This window comes from Acromyrmex echinatior, chromosome 9 (genome assembly GCF_024713525.1).
Source record: "Acromyrmex echinatior isolate Ae372 chromosome 9, ASM2471352v2, whole genome shotgun sequence".
Lineage (NCBI taxonomy): Eukaryota > Metazoa > Arthropoda > Insecta > Hymenoptera > Formicidae > Acromyrmex > Acromyrmex echinatior.
In genome coordinates this window covers 1,303,217-1,319,268 of record NC_141860.1, presented here as the reverse complement: position 1 = coordinate 1,319,268, position 16,052 = coordinate 1,303,217, and the positions used below count along the sequence as shown (strand labels likewise).

The window sequence follows — 16,052 nt, the reverse complement described above, 5'->3', positions numbered from 1 at the left end:
TTCCCACTTTTCATAATTTGCTATGTTTAATAACAGAATCGTGATGAGCAACCTTTAAAACTTCTAAGTACCTATTATCATAAGAAACTTTTACAATGTATCCAATTCTACAATATATCCAATTTTACAATATATCCAAATGATAAGTTCTAACGTGATATATAAAAATTCGACTTACAAAACGAAACACATATAACAAAAAAAATCTACTTTCCCCGCATTTCTGAGATATTAACTATTTTTACTATTTAATATGGATCCCAACAACAACTTTTTGTAGTTAACTAAGGTTTCGCAAGAGGACCAAAATCGGACTTTTTTAATATCCTCCTTTCCATACTCATTTTAGTTAGGAAGTAGAATACTATGACTTTTAACCATTACTTTTTTAAAACTAAAACTGGATATCTTTCCTTGTAAGACAATAATAACTTTTGAGATAATAATAACCTTCTTTTGTAAAACAATTTGAAAATCATCTTTTTAATTATTTTTGATGTTTTCTTATACATTATTATTTTTAATACTAAACGGTAATTTTACAAAAGAAAGATGTATTGAACATATATGGACATTGGACATGTTTCATATATAATTATATATATTTGTGAATGTTTATACACGTTTATGTATGTTTATAAATGTATATATATATATATATATATATATATATATATATATATATACATACATACATACACACATACATACATGTGTGTGTGTGTGTGTGTGTGTGTGTGTGTGTGTGTAAAGTGTGTATAATGTGTATATATATATATATATATATATATATATATATATATACATATATATGTGTGTGTTTGATAAGTAATGATAAAACTCTCACATAGGATCTAAACTGAGTTGAAAAGTTCTCTACCATTTTACAATTTTCACAATAGTTAACAAGATATTAATTATTAAAAATCACCGAATATTAGTTTTCAATAATTTTTCCTCAAATACTATTAACTTTACAGAAAAATTGCAAGACATACAAATTGTTTACTTTCTTCTTATAGAACTCTAAGAATTCTTTCAGAATTTTTTATCAACTTTTTAATACTGTATTTTCTTATTGAAAACTATTTTTCCAACATGAGAAAATACGATATTATAAAATTCTGAAAAAATTCTGAAAGAATTCTTAGAGTTCTATAAGAAGAAAGTAAACAATTTGTATGTCTTGCAATTTTTCTGTAAAGTTAATAGTATTTGAGGAAAAATTATTGAAAACTAATATTCGGTGATTTTTAAAAAAACTCTCTGAGCTTTATGAGAAGAAAGTAAACAATTTTATATCTTGCTGTTTTTTTTGTAAAGTTGATAGTATTTGAGTAAAAAATTATTGAATACTAATATTCAGTGATTTTTAATAATTAATATCTTAACTATTTGTTAATTGCAAAAATTGCAAAAATGGTACAGAACTTTTTGACTCAGTTTAGTCCGTTTTATCTACACACTTTGCGCTTTGTCAAAACTTACCGGACACTCTGTATGTATATATACGCATATGCAGAGTGTTTCTGCATATAATGCCAAAACTGCTACAATGATTTTAATACGTGAAAACAGTCTAATAAACAAGAAAATGAAGTCTAATAAACATACTTGAAATAAATCTTTATAAAAAAAGATACATACCAAATGTATAATAATTGAATATTACATTCCTTTTAATAAAAAAACGGATACGACATAAATGCAATTAGCCAATTATTTCATAACGTAAGATATATAAGATATATAAGATATATAAGATTGAAATTGACTAAAATGGTCAATTGGATTATAGTGAAGAAAAAACTTGGCGTGCCCAAATTATTGGGTGGATCCATATAGTCGTTCGGTTTTTGAAGGCTAAAATGAAACAAGTTTTTTTCACAAAGAATAAATTTTAATCAATGATATATTCTCCGTTTTTGTTGATGACTTCTTGCCATCTTTCCAACAATTTCATTATTCCGCTCTCATAGAAGGTCTGAGGCTTAGAGGCGAAAAATCGGTCGAGGTACGTTTTTACAGCTGTCTGATCAGCGAACGATTTCCCGTTGAGGGAGTTTGGGAGTTTTTGCTGAGTGATTATTGCGGTGTGAGATCTGGCGTTGTCATGGTGGAATATGACACCTTTGCGATTGACCAGTTCTGGACGTTTCTGTCGCAATGCTTGATTCAATTTCGTTAGCTGCGTGCAGTAGACCTTCGAATCAATCGTTTTTCCCTGAGGAAGCAGCTCGTAAAACAGCACACCACGATGATCCCACCATATGGATAGCAAAATCTTCTTCGGATGCAGGCCGGCCTTCGGGGTGACATTCGGCGGCTCGCCAGCGATTCCCCATGATCTCTTGCGCACTATGTTGTCGTAGATGATCCACTTTTCGTCGCCAGTCACTATTCGTTTGAGAAACGGGTCGCTTTCGTGCCGCTTTAGAAGTGAATTGCAGATGGACATGCGGTTGGCCAGATTCTCCTCGGTCAGCTTGTGCGGCACCCAAACATCGAGGCGGGACACGTAGCCAAGCTGTTGCAAATGTCTTTGAATGGTTCCATAATCTATTTTAAGTGTCTCCGCAATCTCTCGCTTTAGCGTCCGGTCTTGCTCAACCAGTGCCTTGATATCATTCGAATCAACTTCTGTGGGCCGACCGCTGCGGGATCCATCTTCAAGACTCATATCTCCGGAACGAAATTTGGCAAACCATTTCTGAGCGGCACGTTCTGTTAAGGCATCGTCCCCGTATACGCCGCATATCTTTCGGTGGGCCTCCGCAGCTCGCTTGCCTTTCTTGAAGTAATAAAGTAAAATATGCCGAAAATGCACCTTATTCTCCGACATGTTCACAGGCTTGTAACACAAATAAAACTAATGCCAATGAAACCAAATTTGACAGATAAAAAGAGCGGACTGTCACCTTTCCAAAACATATTTGGATTGCCCGATTAAGCAACCAGAACCGGAGATATTTGGAAAAAATTTGCACTACTAACAAAAACCGAACGACTATATGGATCCACCCAATATATTAAAACGCAATTTTCTAGGACCAATATGTTTTGTACGGAAATTATTTGCAATATGAATTAATAAAAAGATTATTACATACAATATTTTGTAAATATTCAATATAAAAACGATCTCAACAAGAAGAGACGTTAATTGCTTACTCTTGTAAATTCGTTATCTTTAATATTTCTGTATCTAAGTATTTAGATATAAATGTTTTTGATAACGAATTTAGAAGATTAGTAAGCAATTATTAACATATTTTCTTTGTTGAATTACTGTTTTCATATATTGTGCATATCTGCAAAATATACTCAGGCACACAAGTTTTTTCTTCATTATAATCCAATTGATCATTTTAGTCAATCTATCTATTAAAATCTATCTTTCAATCTATCTTATACGTTTTGCGTATTATGAAATACTTTAATTTAATTGCATTTATTTCGTATCCGCATTTTATTAAAAAGAATGTAATATTTGATACCTTTTTTGTGCACTTGGTGTACAGGGTTGGTCATATTCGACGGAAACACCTTGAACCCTATTAAATGATTTTTAAAATGAACAGCAAAAAATGTGTTTTTTTCCCATGATTGAAAAAAAAACATCTTTCCGTCGAATATAGCCAACCCTGTATATTTTTTGTTTTTTAAAGGTTATTATATATGTACGTACATTAATGTATACTTATACTGCTAATTTTAATGTAATATTATTTAAATGAAGACATTGTGAAAAGCAATTTAATGGACAAAATGCTTTACATATAGTACATATATACACTCACGGTAATCGATGCTGTCCCTCGGAAATTTTCACAAATTGAGAAGTGACTACCTTTCTATATTAATGCTCCCAGTCCATGCATGATTAACAATATGACTAAAGCTTAAGTTTGCTTACGATCATATTTGACATAAAGACAAAATAATCTGAACTTTCGGAAATTTTAAATAAATAAATAAATACATGGATATGAAAGACATTTTTTTAACAGTATATATAATACGATGAGTTGTAAGAAGCATTGGTTATATTTTAATAAATTAATATTGTAATATAATGTAGTGCTATGAACCATTCAAGTTATTATGTGAGTAAAAATATTTATATCAACAATTTAAATTTTGTAACGGATATTTCGACCCTTATTGGGTCATTTTCAATGTTAAATAATTTTTAAAAAGTTATCGGTAACTACTACTATTTTTATATTAATTTGTGAACATCTTGCGTAATTACCAGTAACTTTGTTAAAATCATTATTGTCAAAATGTCTATTACAAAATTCAGATTGTTGATATAAATATTTTTACTTACATAATAACTTAAGTGGTTCGTAGCTCTATATTATATTATTAATTTATTTAATTACCGTTATTCTTTATTGAATTTTTTTTATATTTTAATGTTATAAAATGGAGTATTAAAACATAGTAAACATATCATATGATACGTGATATTTATAATTTATTATTTTATATAAGTCCATTTTATATATGTCCATTTTTTAAATAAATCCATTTAAATAAATCCATAAAAAATCATTTTTTAAATTTTACATAAGTTTCACCTAGTAGTATGAGTTTATTCTAGACCATATAATCTCTGAAAAATATAATAAAAATACTCAGAGCAATTGCTTTTTGTTCAATGTCATTTATGAAACTTTTAAAGAAAAAGAAATTTATTTGAAATGTCATAATGTTAGCCTAATAGAGTTGCTAAATAATATTTACGTTTTCTCATACTCCACGCCAAGATTCTCACCTTATTGCCACCATCTTTTCCATAGAGATGTGGGAGAAAAATACTAAAATAGAAACGGAAATGATTTACGATTCTAAACAATATTTAAATGTAAAATAATAAATTATAAATATCATATATCATACATATATAATATGTTTACTAGGATTGACAATTTTGTTCGGATCTGTAAATATCCGTGTATCCGAATATCCGGATAATGATATTTTTCAGATTCTATATCCAAATATTGAAGTACAATATTCTGCGCAGAGTATATTCGAATCTATCCGGATTCAATCTTTCAAATTCATTATTTCATAAATCCAGTTTCTGATTAAATTACAGACTTCATTAGAGGAAAGTACGCCGATACATGGGTCTTCTAAAGCGACACCCCCTTATTTTTCACAAACTATATATAACTATTGCACTTTATTAATACTAATAAAAACATGATTTGTTTAGTTAATTAAAATTATATTAATATGTAAAAGTATATTTGGCCTATATTAACAGATATATAAATAAAATAAATACATAAAATTTTTCTCTCGCTTTTTTGCTTCTCTATTTCTTGGTCTCATTGGTTTTCGCCCTTTTTTCACACTCTCATCTTCTCTCTCTCTCTCTCTCTCTCTCTCTCTCTCTCTCTCTCTCTTTCTCGCGTCCTCATTTTTTCGTTCTCTCATACATATATATATATATATATATATATATATATATATATATATATATATATATATACACCCTGTATATATAGAGAAAGATATTGAGAGATTCGAAATCCGAATAATAAATGGTTAAATCATTAAAGTTTAATGGTTCGGATATCTAAACAGTTTCAATCAGATTCGGATCCGAAATCCGCTTCAATCGGATATTTCTATCTTGGATATCCCGCTACCCGGATAAACAGATAATCGTCAATCCTAATGTTTACTATATTTGCTCCATTTTATTAAAACATCTCAAGTAACACACAGCGCTTAACGAAGCGCTAGAAAAGCGCATACGATCGCTTTTTTAGCGCTTTGCAAACGCTGCTTGGGATTAAAATATAACCAATGCTTCTTATATCTCTCATTACTTCTCTCGAATAATGCATACTGTTAAAAAAATTTCTTTCACATCCACTGTATTTATAATACTTATTCAAAATTTCCGAAAATTCAGATTATTTTGTCTTTATGTTAAATATGATTGTAAGCGAACTTAGGACTGAGCATAAGAATTGTAATACTTACTTACAATTAGACTTAAGTTGTAGACGTAAGTAACGCATAAGCTTTCACGTATGACATACAACTTATTGCCGTACAACTTATTAAGGTATTTCTCTGAGAAATTGAGTTTCTGCAGATTTTTTTGAAATTTAGAATTTTTTTTAAATCTATTATGTTTAAAATAATTTTATCTATATATGGTGAAAATTTCAAAGATCCTAGTGATGCTGAAATGAAGATAATAATCTTCAAAGTTTCAGCTTTTAACATGTAAACTCCTATACCAAGCCTTGCCGAAGTACTTTGCAGCGAAAATCTTCTACAGATTAAAAAAATTAATAAATGTAGAAATATCATAGAAAACTCATAAAGAAATGGGGAGGCTTAGTGGTGCTGTTTCTGAATTAGAGTTTAAATTTGTGATTTGGTAGAATTCTCCTTCTCGCACGCCGAGTAGCGAGACAAGAACATGCTGTTGCCACATTTCAACTATCTTCAGTACGGACTAGTGTTCGTGCAGACAGATATGCGTCATTTATGCGTGTGAACGTTTGCCTCAAAAGTAAAGCTTTAAGATTGATTTGGATTTAAAGCTATTCGGATATCCGTTTATCCAAATTACGAATAAATGTGATGCTTCAAATTCGAGTTATTCGGAAATTCGAATTTTCTAAGATATCCGAATGTCTAAAATCCGAATAGTAAAACTCGAATCCAGATCCGGTTCTCAGATTTGGATCCGAATTCGTAGCAAATTTATAGCGAATTTTGTTGCATTAGTGCGGACTAAGTGTATATTAAAGTGTATATTATATTATACACTTATTTAATCTGAGTGTAAAAATGAAATACAAATATTTCTCTTATTAACCTTGTACATCTTTGTTATTACTATTTTAAGACTGAGAGTCTGTTCTAAACATTTATATTTATAAACAATATTAAATCTCATAGGATATATATGTGAGAAACACAACTTATAGAAACAAATGCCTTAAACGGTCTATTTGGATTTTAAGTGTTTGTATAATTCTGTGTGAATCTATATTTATATTTTTTAATTTCATTTTTCTTCAATTATACATCTAAATCAAAATTGAATTTTTATTTAAAAAGTAATGTATGTTAAAATTTATTAAATACTTTGATATTTTCTTTCTTTCTGGACATGAATCCGAAGTCAAATTTAGATCCGAATCTGAATTTAGATCCGGATCCAAATTCAGATCCGCGGATCCGAATAATACGGTTTTGAGTTCTCGGATCAGAATCGATTTCGGATATCTGAATATTTAAAAGTCTTAACTCAAAAGTTTCTCTCTTCAGAGAGCACGCGCTAAGTGGCATATTCGTATACGCGATTAATTTTCTAACGCAATTGTAGCCGGAAAAATATTTTAAGAGACGGTTTAATAAGTCATATGCCATATGCCAAAATTTATGCGTTACTTACATCTAGAAATTAAGTTTCTAAGTAAATGTTACGACAATTTTTGTATTCAGATCCTTAGGCTTTAGTCGTATGGTTGTATCATTAATCGTGCATGGACTGCGAGCATTAATACAGAAAAGTGGTCACTTCTCAGGTTGTGAAATTTTCCAGGGACAGAATCGATTATCGTAGGTGTTGTACGTGTCATACGTATATACTGGAAAAATCTGGAATGGCCCCTTTTCAGAATTCCAAGGCATTTATTATGAAAATGTTCGGAGTGGATTCCGATCGGAATTATTCCGTTTATCCCTAGATATTCTTAGATGGGTTATTATGACAGTCCGATTGTTTCTGAGTCGATCGGAAAGTTTCTGGTATCTCAACACATTTTTAAGGTAGAGAATTTGTGCTTTTAAAACAGAGAATTTGTTTTTAAAACAAAAAAATTGTATTTATAGAATAGAATTGCGTAACTTTCTATATTATCAATCCCATACAGCACCAAACTTCTAAAGATGTCCATAGAACATTTTAAAAATGTACAAATATTCTTAGAACGTTCAAATACATTTTATTAATGTTATGTGCTGTCTGGGATGTGACAGATTTTCTAACTTGAATATCTGTTAACTTTAACAATTAATATTTTAGTTTGCGGGGCAGAGCGATACTTTTTTCCAGATTCATTCATTTCGTACAAAAACGCGTCAAATAAGCCTAATTTTACTGATTTTTTAGTTGCTGTAGCTAAACTGTCTAATTATTCCCATCGGAAACGCGACATTCCGACTGCGATTCTGTTCATGTTTCTTTTATTGTGATTTACGAGCGGAATGAGCTTTCTATCTATTTCTCTTGATAGGAATAAACTTAAGCGAAAAGGGAAGAATAGGAAAATGGATTAATAACGACCAATAACGATGCAGTAAAAATAATTAATCTCAATAAAATGTCCGATTGCATCAATATGATAGCTAAAAACGTGGATATATCCACACTTGTATAGCTGCATAAAACGTATGTATAAAGAAAATTATCCAATTACATAATTTTTCGTGCGACTTTATAAGAGAAATGGGATTGAATAATTTTCTTTATGCATACATTTATGCGGTTATGGAAGTTTGTGTGGATATACCTTTAACGTACATTTTCAGCAAAATAAAGTAAAATATTTCACCAAACAACATTAACAATAGTAATTGCATTTTAATGCGCTATAAACGCAATTTTGTAATACGTCACGCCGACGTAATTAGATACGTGTTATGTTGTCGTTACAATTAATTTTTTTAATTCAAATAAATTTTTCTAAATTAATAGTGTCACGGGAGAAGCAATTTTATATAACTTCCAAAAGAATGTCATTTTTACACTAAAAAAAAAGATTGACTGCTATAACAATTTAAATAGTAAAATATGGTATAACATTTTTATTGGCTGCAACAGTCAATAAATGCTATGTCATATTTAGTCACCTTTTTTTTTAATGTATGGTGGAAGAAACGATTGGCATCTTATCGTGATTAGTCTTCATTCCGATCGAAATCGACACTTGACAACTCGAGAGATGTCGGAAATTTTCCGATTGATTTGGAAACAATCCGACTGTCCATAATAACCCATCTAGGAATAAATAGATAATTCCAATCGGAAAGATTATGTATTAATACGTCTATTAATTCATTTGGATCTTAATTACATCTGCGACTTGTTATCAGGATCTCAAAAATGTTCAATAAAGCACTTTTCAATTCATTTACAGCTATGTACTGTTACAGTATAAGTATCGAATATTTTGAATTTAGCGATATTTCTTGTAGACTTACATTGTGATTGGTCGTAAAAGTTTTTGCGTTCTTCTTTGCGTTCTGTTCGATTTATTTCAGTTCAATTATTCTCTAAATTTTTATTATATTTTCTAGGGAAAATGGAATAATTCCTATCGGAATCCATTCCGACTTTCCATGATAGATACCCTGATCTAGAAAAATAAGGAAAGTCTATTTCCTTATTCTATTTCCTTAATCTATTTCCGTTCGGAAATCATAATAGCAAAAACACATGAACGGAATCGCGGTCGGAAATTTATTAATTGAAATCTCGTGTTTCCGATTGGAATCGCAAAATTTTCATAATAGCCCTGATCTCTCGGTATCTCGGTTGTATCAGTTTTATTGGAACTTGTCGCAATCGAAAGACATTATATAATAAAAGTGTTTTTAGATTTTTTATTGTGCTTTTAGCTTCTGAAGTAATTTTAATCTAAAGTTTGTTGATGTCAAAGTTCCAAATAAAACTACTGGTACACTGAAAGAAAAGATGGGCTGCTGCAACAAATTAGATGGTAAAATATGGCATAGCATTTTTAATTAGCTGCAGCAGTTAATTTTTAGTTGCAGCAGCCAATTTTTGGTTAGCCGCAATGTCATTGTAAGATTTCGATAAGCTAAGGGTGAAATCACACGGTGCGGAATAGAGAATGCAACATTGAGACAACCAATCAACGCTACATTTGATGTTGCGGAATATAGAGTGCATCATTGTGTCCTAAACCGTAAATAGTCACCTAAATCGTATTCTTGTAATAAATCGTCGTATTTTGAGAGATTAAAATAATTTGATGCTGATTGATATGATGGAATCGCGTAATGTTAAGACGAATGAAGCAAAATCTAAGTGCTTAAATATAGATATCAAGATCAAAAAATAATGACGCATTACGTGCAATTTTAGCGTACTCTGTTCATACAATGCGGAAAAATGATAGTAAATGCGTTAAAGCAGTTCAAAAAATATAAGATTGTAAATATTAATTGTAAAATATTAAATACAGTGATAATTGTTTTAATAAATTATATTTTATTTAAATAAGCAAACTATTAACATAAAATTAGTAGTATTTAAATTATATTCATTCTGGATGCATCCTTGAGGCACCATGTAAACATAGCACACAAAACTTGCGTGATGGAAAAGTGCGGAATAGCGTTGATTGGTTGCTTTAATGGCGTAGTCCTATTTCGTACCGTGTAATTTCAACGCAACCTGAAATTGACTGCTACAATCAATTAAAAATATTATGTCATATTCAGTCAATCTTTTCTTTCAGTGTAGCATCGCGAATTTGGCAACGGCACAAACATATACGCAATAACATTCACACATTAAGTGATCAAACAGCCCGTTTTATATTTTTATGCACTTAGCGTCGCTTGATGTCCGATTCTGAACGACTTCAGAGTTACGGGATATTGAACTAAAGAAACATGAATCGTAATAAATGTTGTTTAAAATTTGTTATTCTATTTGAAACTTTTCTTTAAAAGATGTTAAAAAATTCCTTCGTCGACTTCGATACACCTTCTAGCACAAATTAATAAATTATTTCGGACTTGATGACAAATATTTAAAATTTCGCGAATAATATCGACAACGTTATTAGTTACTATAATTATTCCGCATTCTGAATCTCATTCTGTTAGAACTGACTAGATCTTTCATTCGCCCCAAAAAGAATCCAGTGGTGTGAGGTCGGAACTTGTTGGCCATTTAATAAAAGCATCCAGGCCTATTTTGGCCTGGATTATCTTCTTAACGACAATTTTACTAGCTAAGGATGTCGTTATTTTACATGGTAAAAAAGCTGCGCAACGACAATATAATATATATACTATACTGAACTGTTGTTAAAAGTTATAGAATAGACCTACTAGCCTCTTTCAATCCAATAAGGATAGTGATCATGGAAAAATGTTCGCACAGGAAATGTAAAGTGAAGTGATGTCCCGTGATTCTTAATATATATGTATTTACATTTCAGGCACAAATGGAAGATCTAGGACGGTATTCATTCTGTTTTTATTTCAAGATTTTCTTAAGATGCTAATACAGCCCTCTGATTGGTTCGTGACTTTTTAAGATTGTACTTAAGACGATTTTGAATATAAGATCTGACTATTGGCCCTAATCTAGGCATGTATCATGGAACAAGGTCGAAATGGATGCTGATCAGAATTATTCAATTATTCCCAATGGAATAATTCCGATATCCATAATAAGTGCCCAAAAAAAGATTCAGGATTCAGAACAATAGAATAACGAACATTAAATAATCAACATTAAATAAACATTTCCTACGATTTATGTTTTCTTACTTTAATATTTCGTAACTCCGAAACCGTTCGAAATCGAACATATGTTTATTAAACATTTTCGATTTATTTTCATGTTTTGAAACCGCTATAGCAATTTTGGCACTATATGCAGAGACACCTTGTATATTCATTTACGATAAAATTTTTTATTAGGACGCTATAATGATTTTTTTATTTACTTAAATAATAACACTTCTATTGAGCTATATGTCATGAATGTAACGCAGCAGCGTTGCAGTACCGTGAAGTTATCAAATAATCCAAGAAAATATGTAAATATAATAATTAAATTCTTAGGTGAGATAGTGTGATTTAGAGACTGGTGCGATTTCAGCAACTTTATTCCTACATTCAAAATTAGTAGATGTTATCATGTTAACACGTGAGATAAGTTATTGCTACTCTATTTATCAATAAATTGAAAAGGATACAAAATTTTTTAAAAATTATAACAATTTTAATAAAATTGCGTAAAACTGATATCAATTCCGCTAAATAAAGCTATAAAATAAGAAAATCTGAATCTTATCTAATCTTTTTTATTGATTATATAAAATTCGTGAGATTATCCAATTATATACCTGTAAAATAAATATTCAACGGAATTAACAATTGTATAAATACCTATTTCATATAATTAAAATTTTACTATGATATAAAATATCAAAAATTTATTTTGTTTATGATGTATTGAATTGGAGAAAAAGTTCTGCGGAATTTTGTTAACTCAAAATTATATACAAAATATATTTGATGAAATTTTCGACTATCTGACGTGAAAGCTTATAGTTTTTCCTAAAAGTTCGATTTTAAAAAATGTTTCTATGACTTTTTGTTACCAAGTTACACGTGGATTAAATAAAAGAGGATTCTGATTTTGATTGCTCATAACTCTGTCAAAAATCATTATACTGTAATTAATAAAAGATTCTCAAAGTTATAATCAAGTGAAATTGCCTATTTCTTAAAAAATATGATATATACACATTTGAGCTAAAAAATGTAATATTACTTTCTTTTTTTCATTGCGCAATAGTTATTTATATATAATAACAGTAATGTCACATTTTTAATTCAAATTTCTATATATGTTACATTAAAAAAATTAGCATGATACTATTCGATAGAGCAACGTTTCAGCATTAAGAATCTGCTTTTTTAATTGCAATACGATTTATAATGGAATTATGAGCAATCATAATGCTCCTTTTTACTTGCGAATAACTCAAGAACAAAACATCATAGAAATAAAAAAAAATGATTTTGTAAGGAAAACTTCACAATATAGATAGTCAAAAATTTTCGCAAATTTTTTTGACATATGACACAGATCCACAAAGTGAGAAGAAAAATTTTCCTTTTTTTTTAGCTCGTAGTTATATATATATATCAAAATTACAAAACTCACATAAATTCAAAAAAATAACTATTCGAAAGTAGAGATTTCAAACTCTTGACGTTTGATTTGAAACGCTTTAAAACTCTTTTTTTAAATTTAAATTTGATCACTTTAACGAAGATATTGTATATATAATTTTGAGCTAACAAAGTACCGCAGAACTTTTCCTCCAATCCAATATACGCATCAAACCTGTACATCATAAAATGATTTTTTTATGTATATTATTATCAAGTATATATATATATTATATATATATATATATATATATATATGATTTTTTTATGTATATATATATATATATAAATATAAATATATATAATTTTCTATATATATCATTTATGTCATCGTGCACATACAAATAGCGAATGCGGATTAGTTAGATGCACTAATTCATATCACAGCTGTTAAATTTGTGTAAAATACAAATATTTTGAATTATAAAATACAGATTTTATTTAACAACGTAAATAATAAAATATATTAAGGATTTCATTGTTTTATTTATATATTAAACATATATTTGTAAATTTGTATACAACGGCTATAATGTGAACCAGTGAGCACTAAGTACATCCAATCTAATTTGTTATTAATTTGTTATTAATTTCACATGACTGTTCAAATTGTAGCCGCGAGTTTCATTGCTCATATTCATATGGCACGTACATTTTATCTAGATTTTTTTATATCGAAGAATACTTCGAAAGTGGAGTTATTTAAATGTATATAAATACTTGAATATAGAATGAGAATCCCCCCACACACACAAAGAATCATGTAGCAAAAAATCGTATATCAAACTCGATTAATAAACAATGATGATGATCAACTCTAGCAACAAATTAAAAAAATTAATGAAATTATGAGAAACGTACACTGACCTGACGACGACGCCCGAACATGTACTCGGTAAGCAGATCGGCTTGAGGCCCGAGAGGCGACAAATATGGGCCCGCCATAATGAGCGACCGCGCGCGCTTGATCCCGCAACGTTTCTTCAATTGGATTCGCAGGGTTGACTGCTTACGGAAATGAAGAGTACGATTCTCCTCGGCGACTTCACCGGCCGACTCCAATGGAGATCCTCACTATAGTAGAACGGGCCACTCGTTCAGCGCGAACATGGCGAGAGCACTGCGAGATGAATCGTCACTACGTTACGGAAGGGTGAGAGTGTAACGAGGGGGGTATTTCCGACTCTTCGTTAACAACCCTCAAGCTCGCGCATCGGAGACAGCCGCGCCATTGGCTGCGCGGCATCAGGGGGCGGTTCCGCTGCATTAAGAGTCGCACACCCCTACGCGAGATGTGCAGCTACGTTGAAAATCCGCTGAATCGTGGTCTGCATCCTTTCCCTCTCCTCCCTTCTTTCCTTTTTCCCCTTTCTCCCGTATATTCTATCCTGTTTATCCCCGCTGGGCCCCTGACCGCTAACTCTTTCCCGCCCACGCTCTTTCTTCGTTATTCTTCGCCCGCGTTCTGTTCGTGCTTTACCCGTTTCTCTTCTTTTTCTCGACCCTCTTCCATCGGCATACGTATGTGTTTTTTACTTTCCTTTATTTTATTTTCTTGTTCTCCATCTTTTTGCCTTTCTTCTTATTCCTCGTCTTCGTTTCTCGAGACGGAAATAAGCTCGATTGGCAACATAGTTTTCTTCGACTTCCGAACCAAAACTTCGAAAATATATCAAGGATGTTATCAAGACGCAGGTGGTGGCATCGAATATCGATAGGCTTTAAACATGACGTAAGTGCTTGCATATACATCGGGTGTAACAAAAGTTTGTCGTTGAAGTGCCTTTTCTCGTCCGCAGATTCTAATCCGGAATTGACTTTTTTTTAGCAAAACGTTTTTTTTATAAACTTAAACTCTTTTTCCTTCCAAAATTTGAAAAATGAAATTCGCTTGGAATTAAATCAGAGAATTAATTCCCAAAACTTATTTCTTTACTTTGAAAGCTTAAAAATATTTCTTGTAGATCTTTAATCGTTTATTACCTGAAAAATAATTTGAGAACGAAATAATTAAATTTTTATTTCGTTTCCGATATATGCATTTTTAAAAGAAAACAATTTTTCTAATATATACTTAATATTATGTAGCATCTCTATTATAACACAGGGATGTTTAGTTGCTAAACGGGACATCGAGTCATATAATTTCATGATTCAAATGAACGCCTTATTATATTGCTACATTCATCTACAGGATATAGGAATTAGTAGTTTTAAAGACATTTTTTTATCCGTAATCATTGGAACAATTCTATTACTTTTATACAACGAAGACATTCTAAAAATATTCAAAGGATATTCCTATATCCTGTAAATGTTTTAAGGATGTTCGCAGGATATCTCTTGGATAAAGTGTGATGAATTTGCAAGATCGTAATGTTTCACAAAATATTATTATATTCATTAGGTCCGTTAGTAAAAAAAATACAACTATATCTCGCATTAAGTGCACGCGAAAACCATACATGAGAAATATACTTGTATTATCTCGACCGGAGATTGAACCAGGATCTTGATTTTCGGCTGAGATAATATTTTTTGCAATCAAATTATTTACTGATTTGATGTATATCAGCATCACATTAACATCTTCTAAGATGCCTATAAATATCAATATTATTAATTTGCTCGTCAATTTAGCTTGTAATATTATTCTTTAGTTCTTTAGTTCTGATATGATTGCGTTTCGAGACTGAAAATTAAATTTAGTTTGCAGAAGTAGATATATATTATAGTATATAACCAATAAGATTGGAAACAAGACCGTTTATGTTAAATAACATTACTTTAAATACGAAGCGCCACTACGATCGAGTTTTGAACTAATATATATATTCGTATAAATGAATTAATTTCAGAAATGATAATATAGTATATAAATTCACACGCTGGAATTATTTATAGCACCTAAGAATCAGCTTGACTATTTAGAGCTTTTATTTCCGATTCGTTGTGTATTCACATTATGATCTTAAAAAATATTGTACTTAATATATTAATTAACTATAATTAACTTTGAACGTACATAAATTTTTAATTATGAATATTAATAAAAG

General features: G+C 30.4%; 1 protein-coding gene across 2 annotated transcripts in view; it reads right to left on the bottom strand.

The window, feature by feature from the left end:
- Positions 1-14,153, bottom strand: part of LOC105155036 (uncharacterized) — a 342,981-nt gene extending 328,828 nt beyond the window's left edge. The window contains exon 1 of one of the 2 annotated variants that reach the window (XM_087409286.1): positions 13,858-14,153. In XM_087409286.1, coding sequence (XP_087265412.1) covers positions 13,858-13,941 — 84 coding nt within the window. In that variant the 5' untranslated portion in view covers positions 13,942-14,153. The remainder of the gene's footprint in view (positions 1-13,857) is intronic. The other variant, XM_087409287.1, reaches the window with a different exon arrangement.
- Between the last annotated feature and the right edge of the window lie 1,899 nt (positions 14,154-16,052).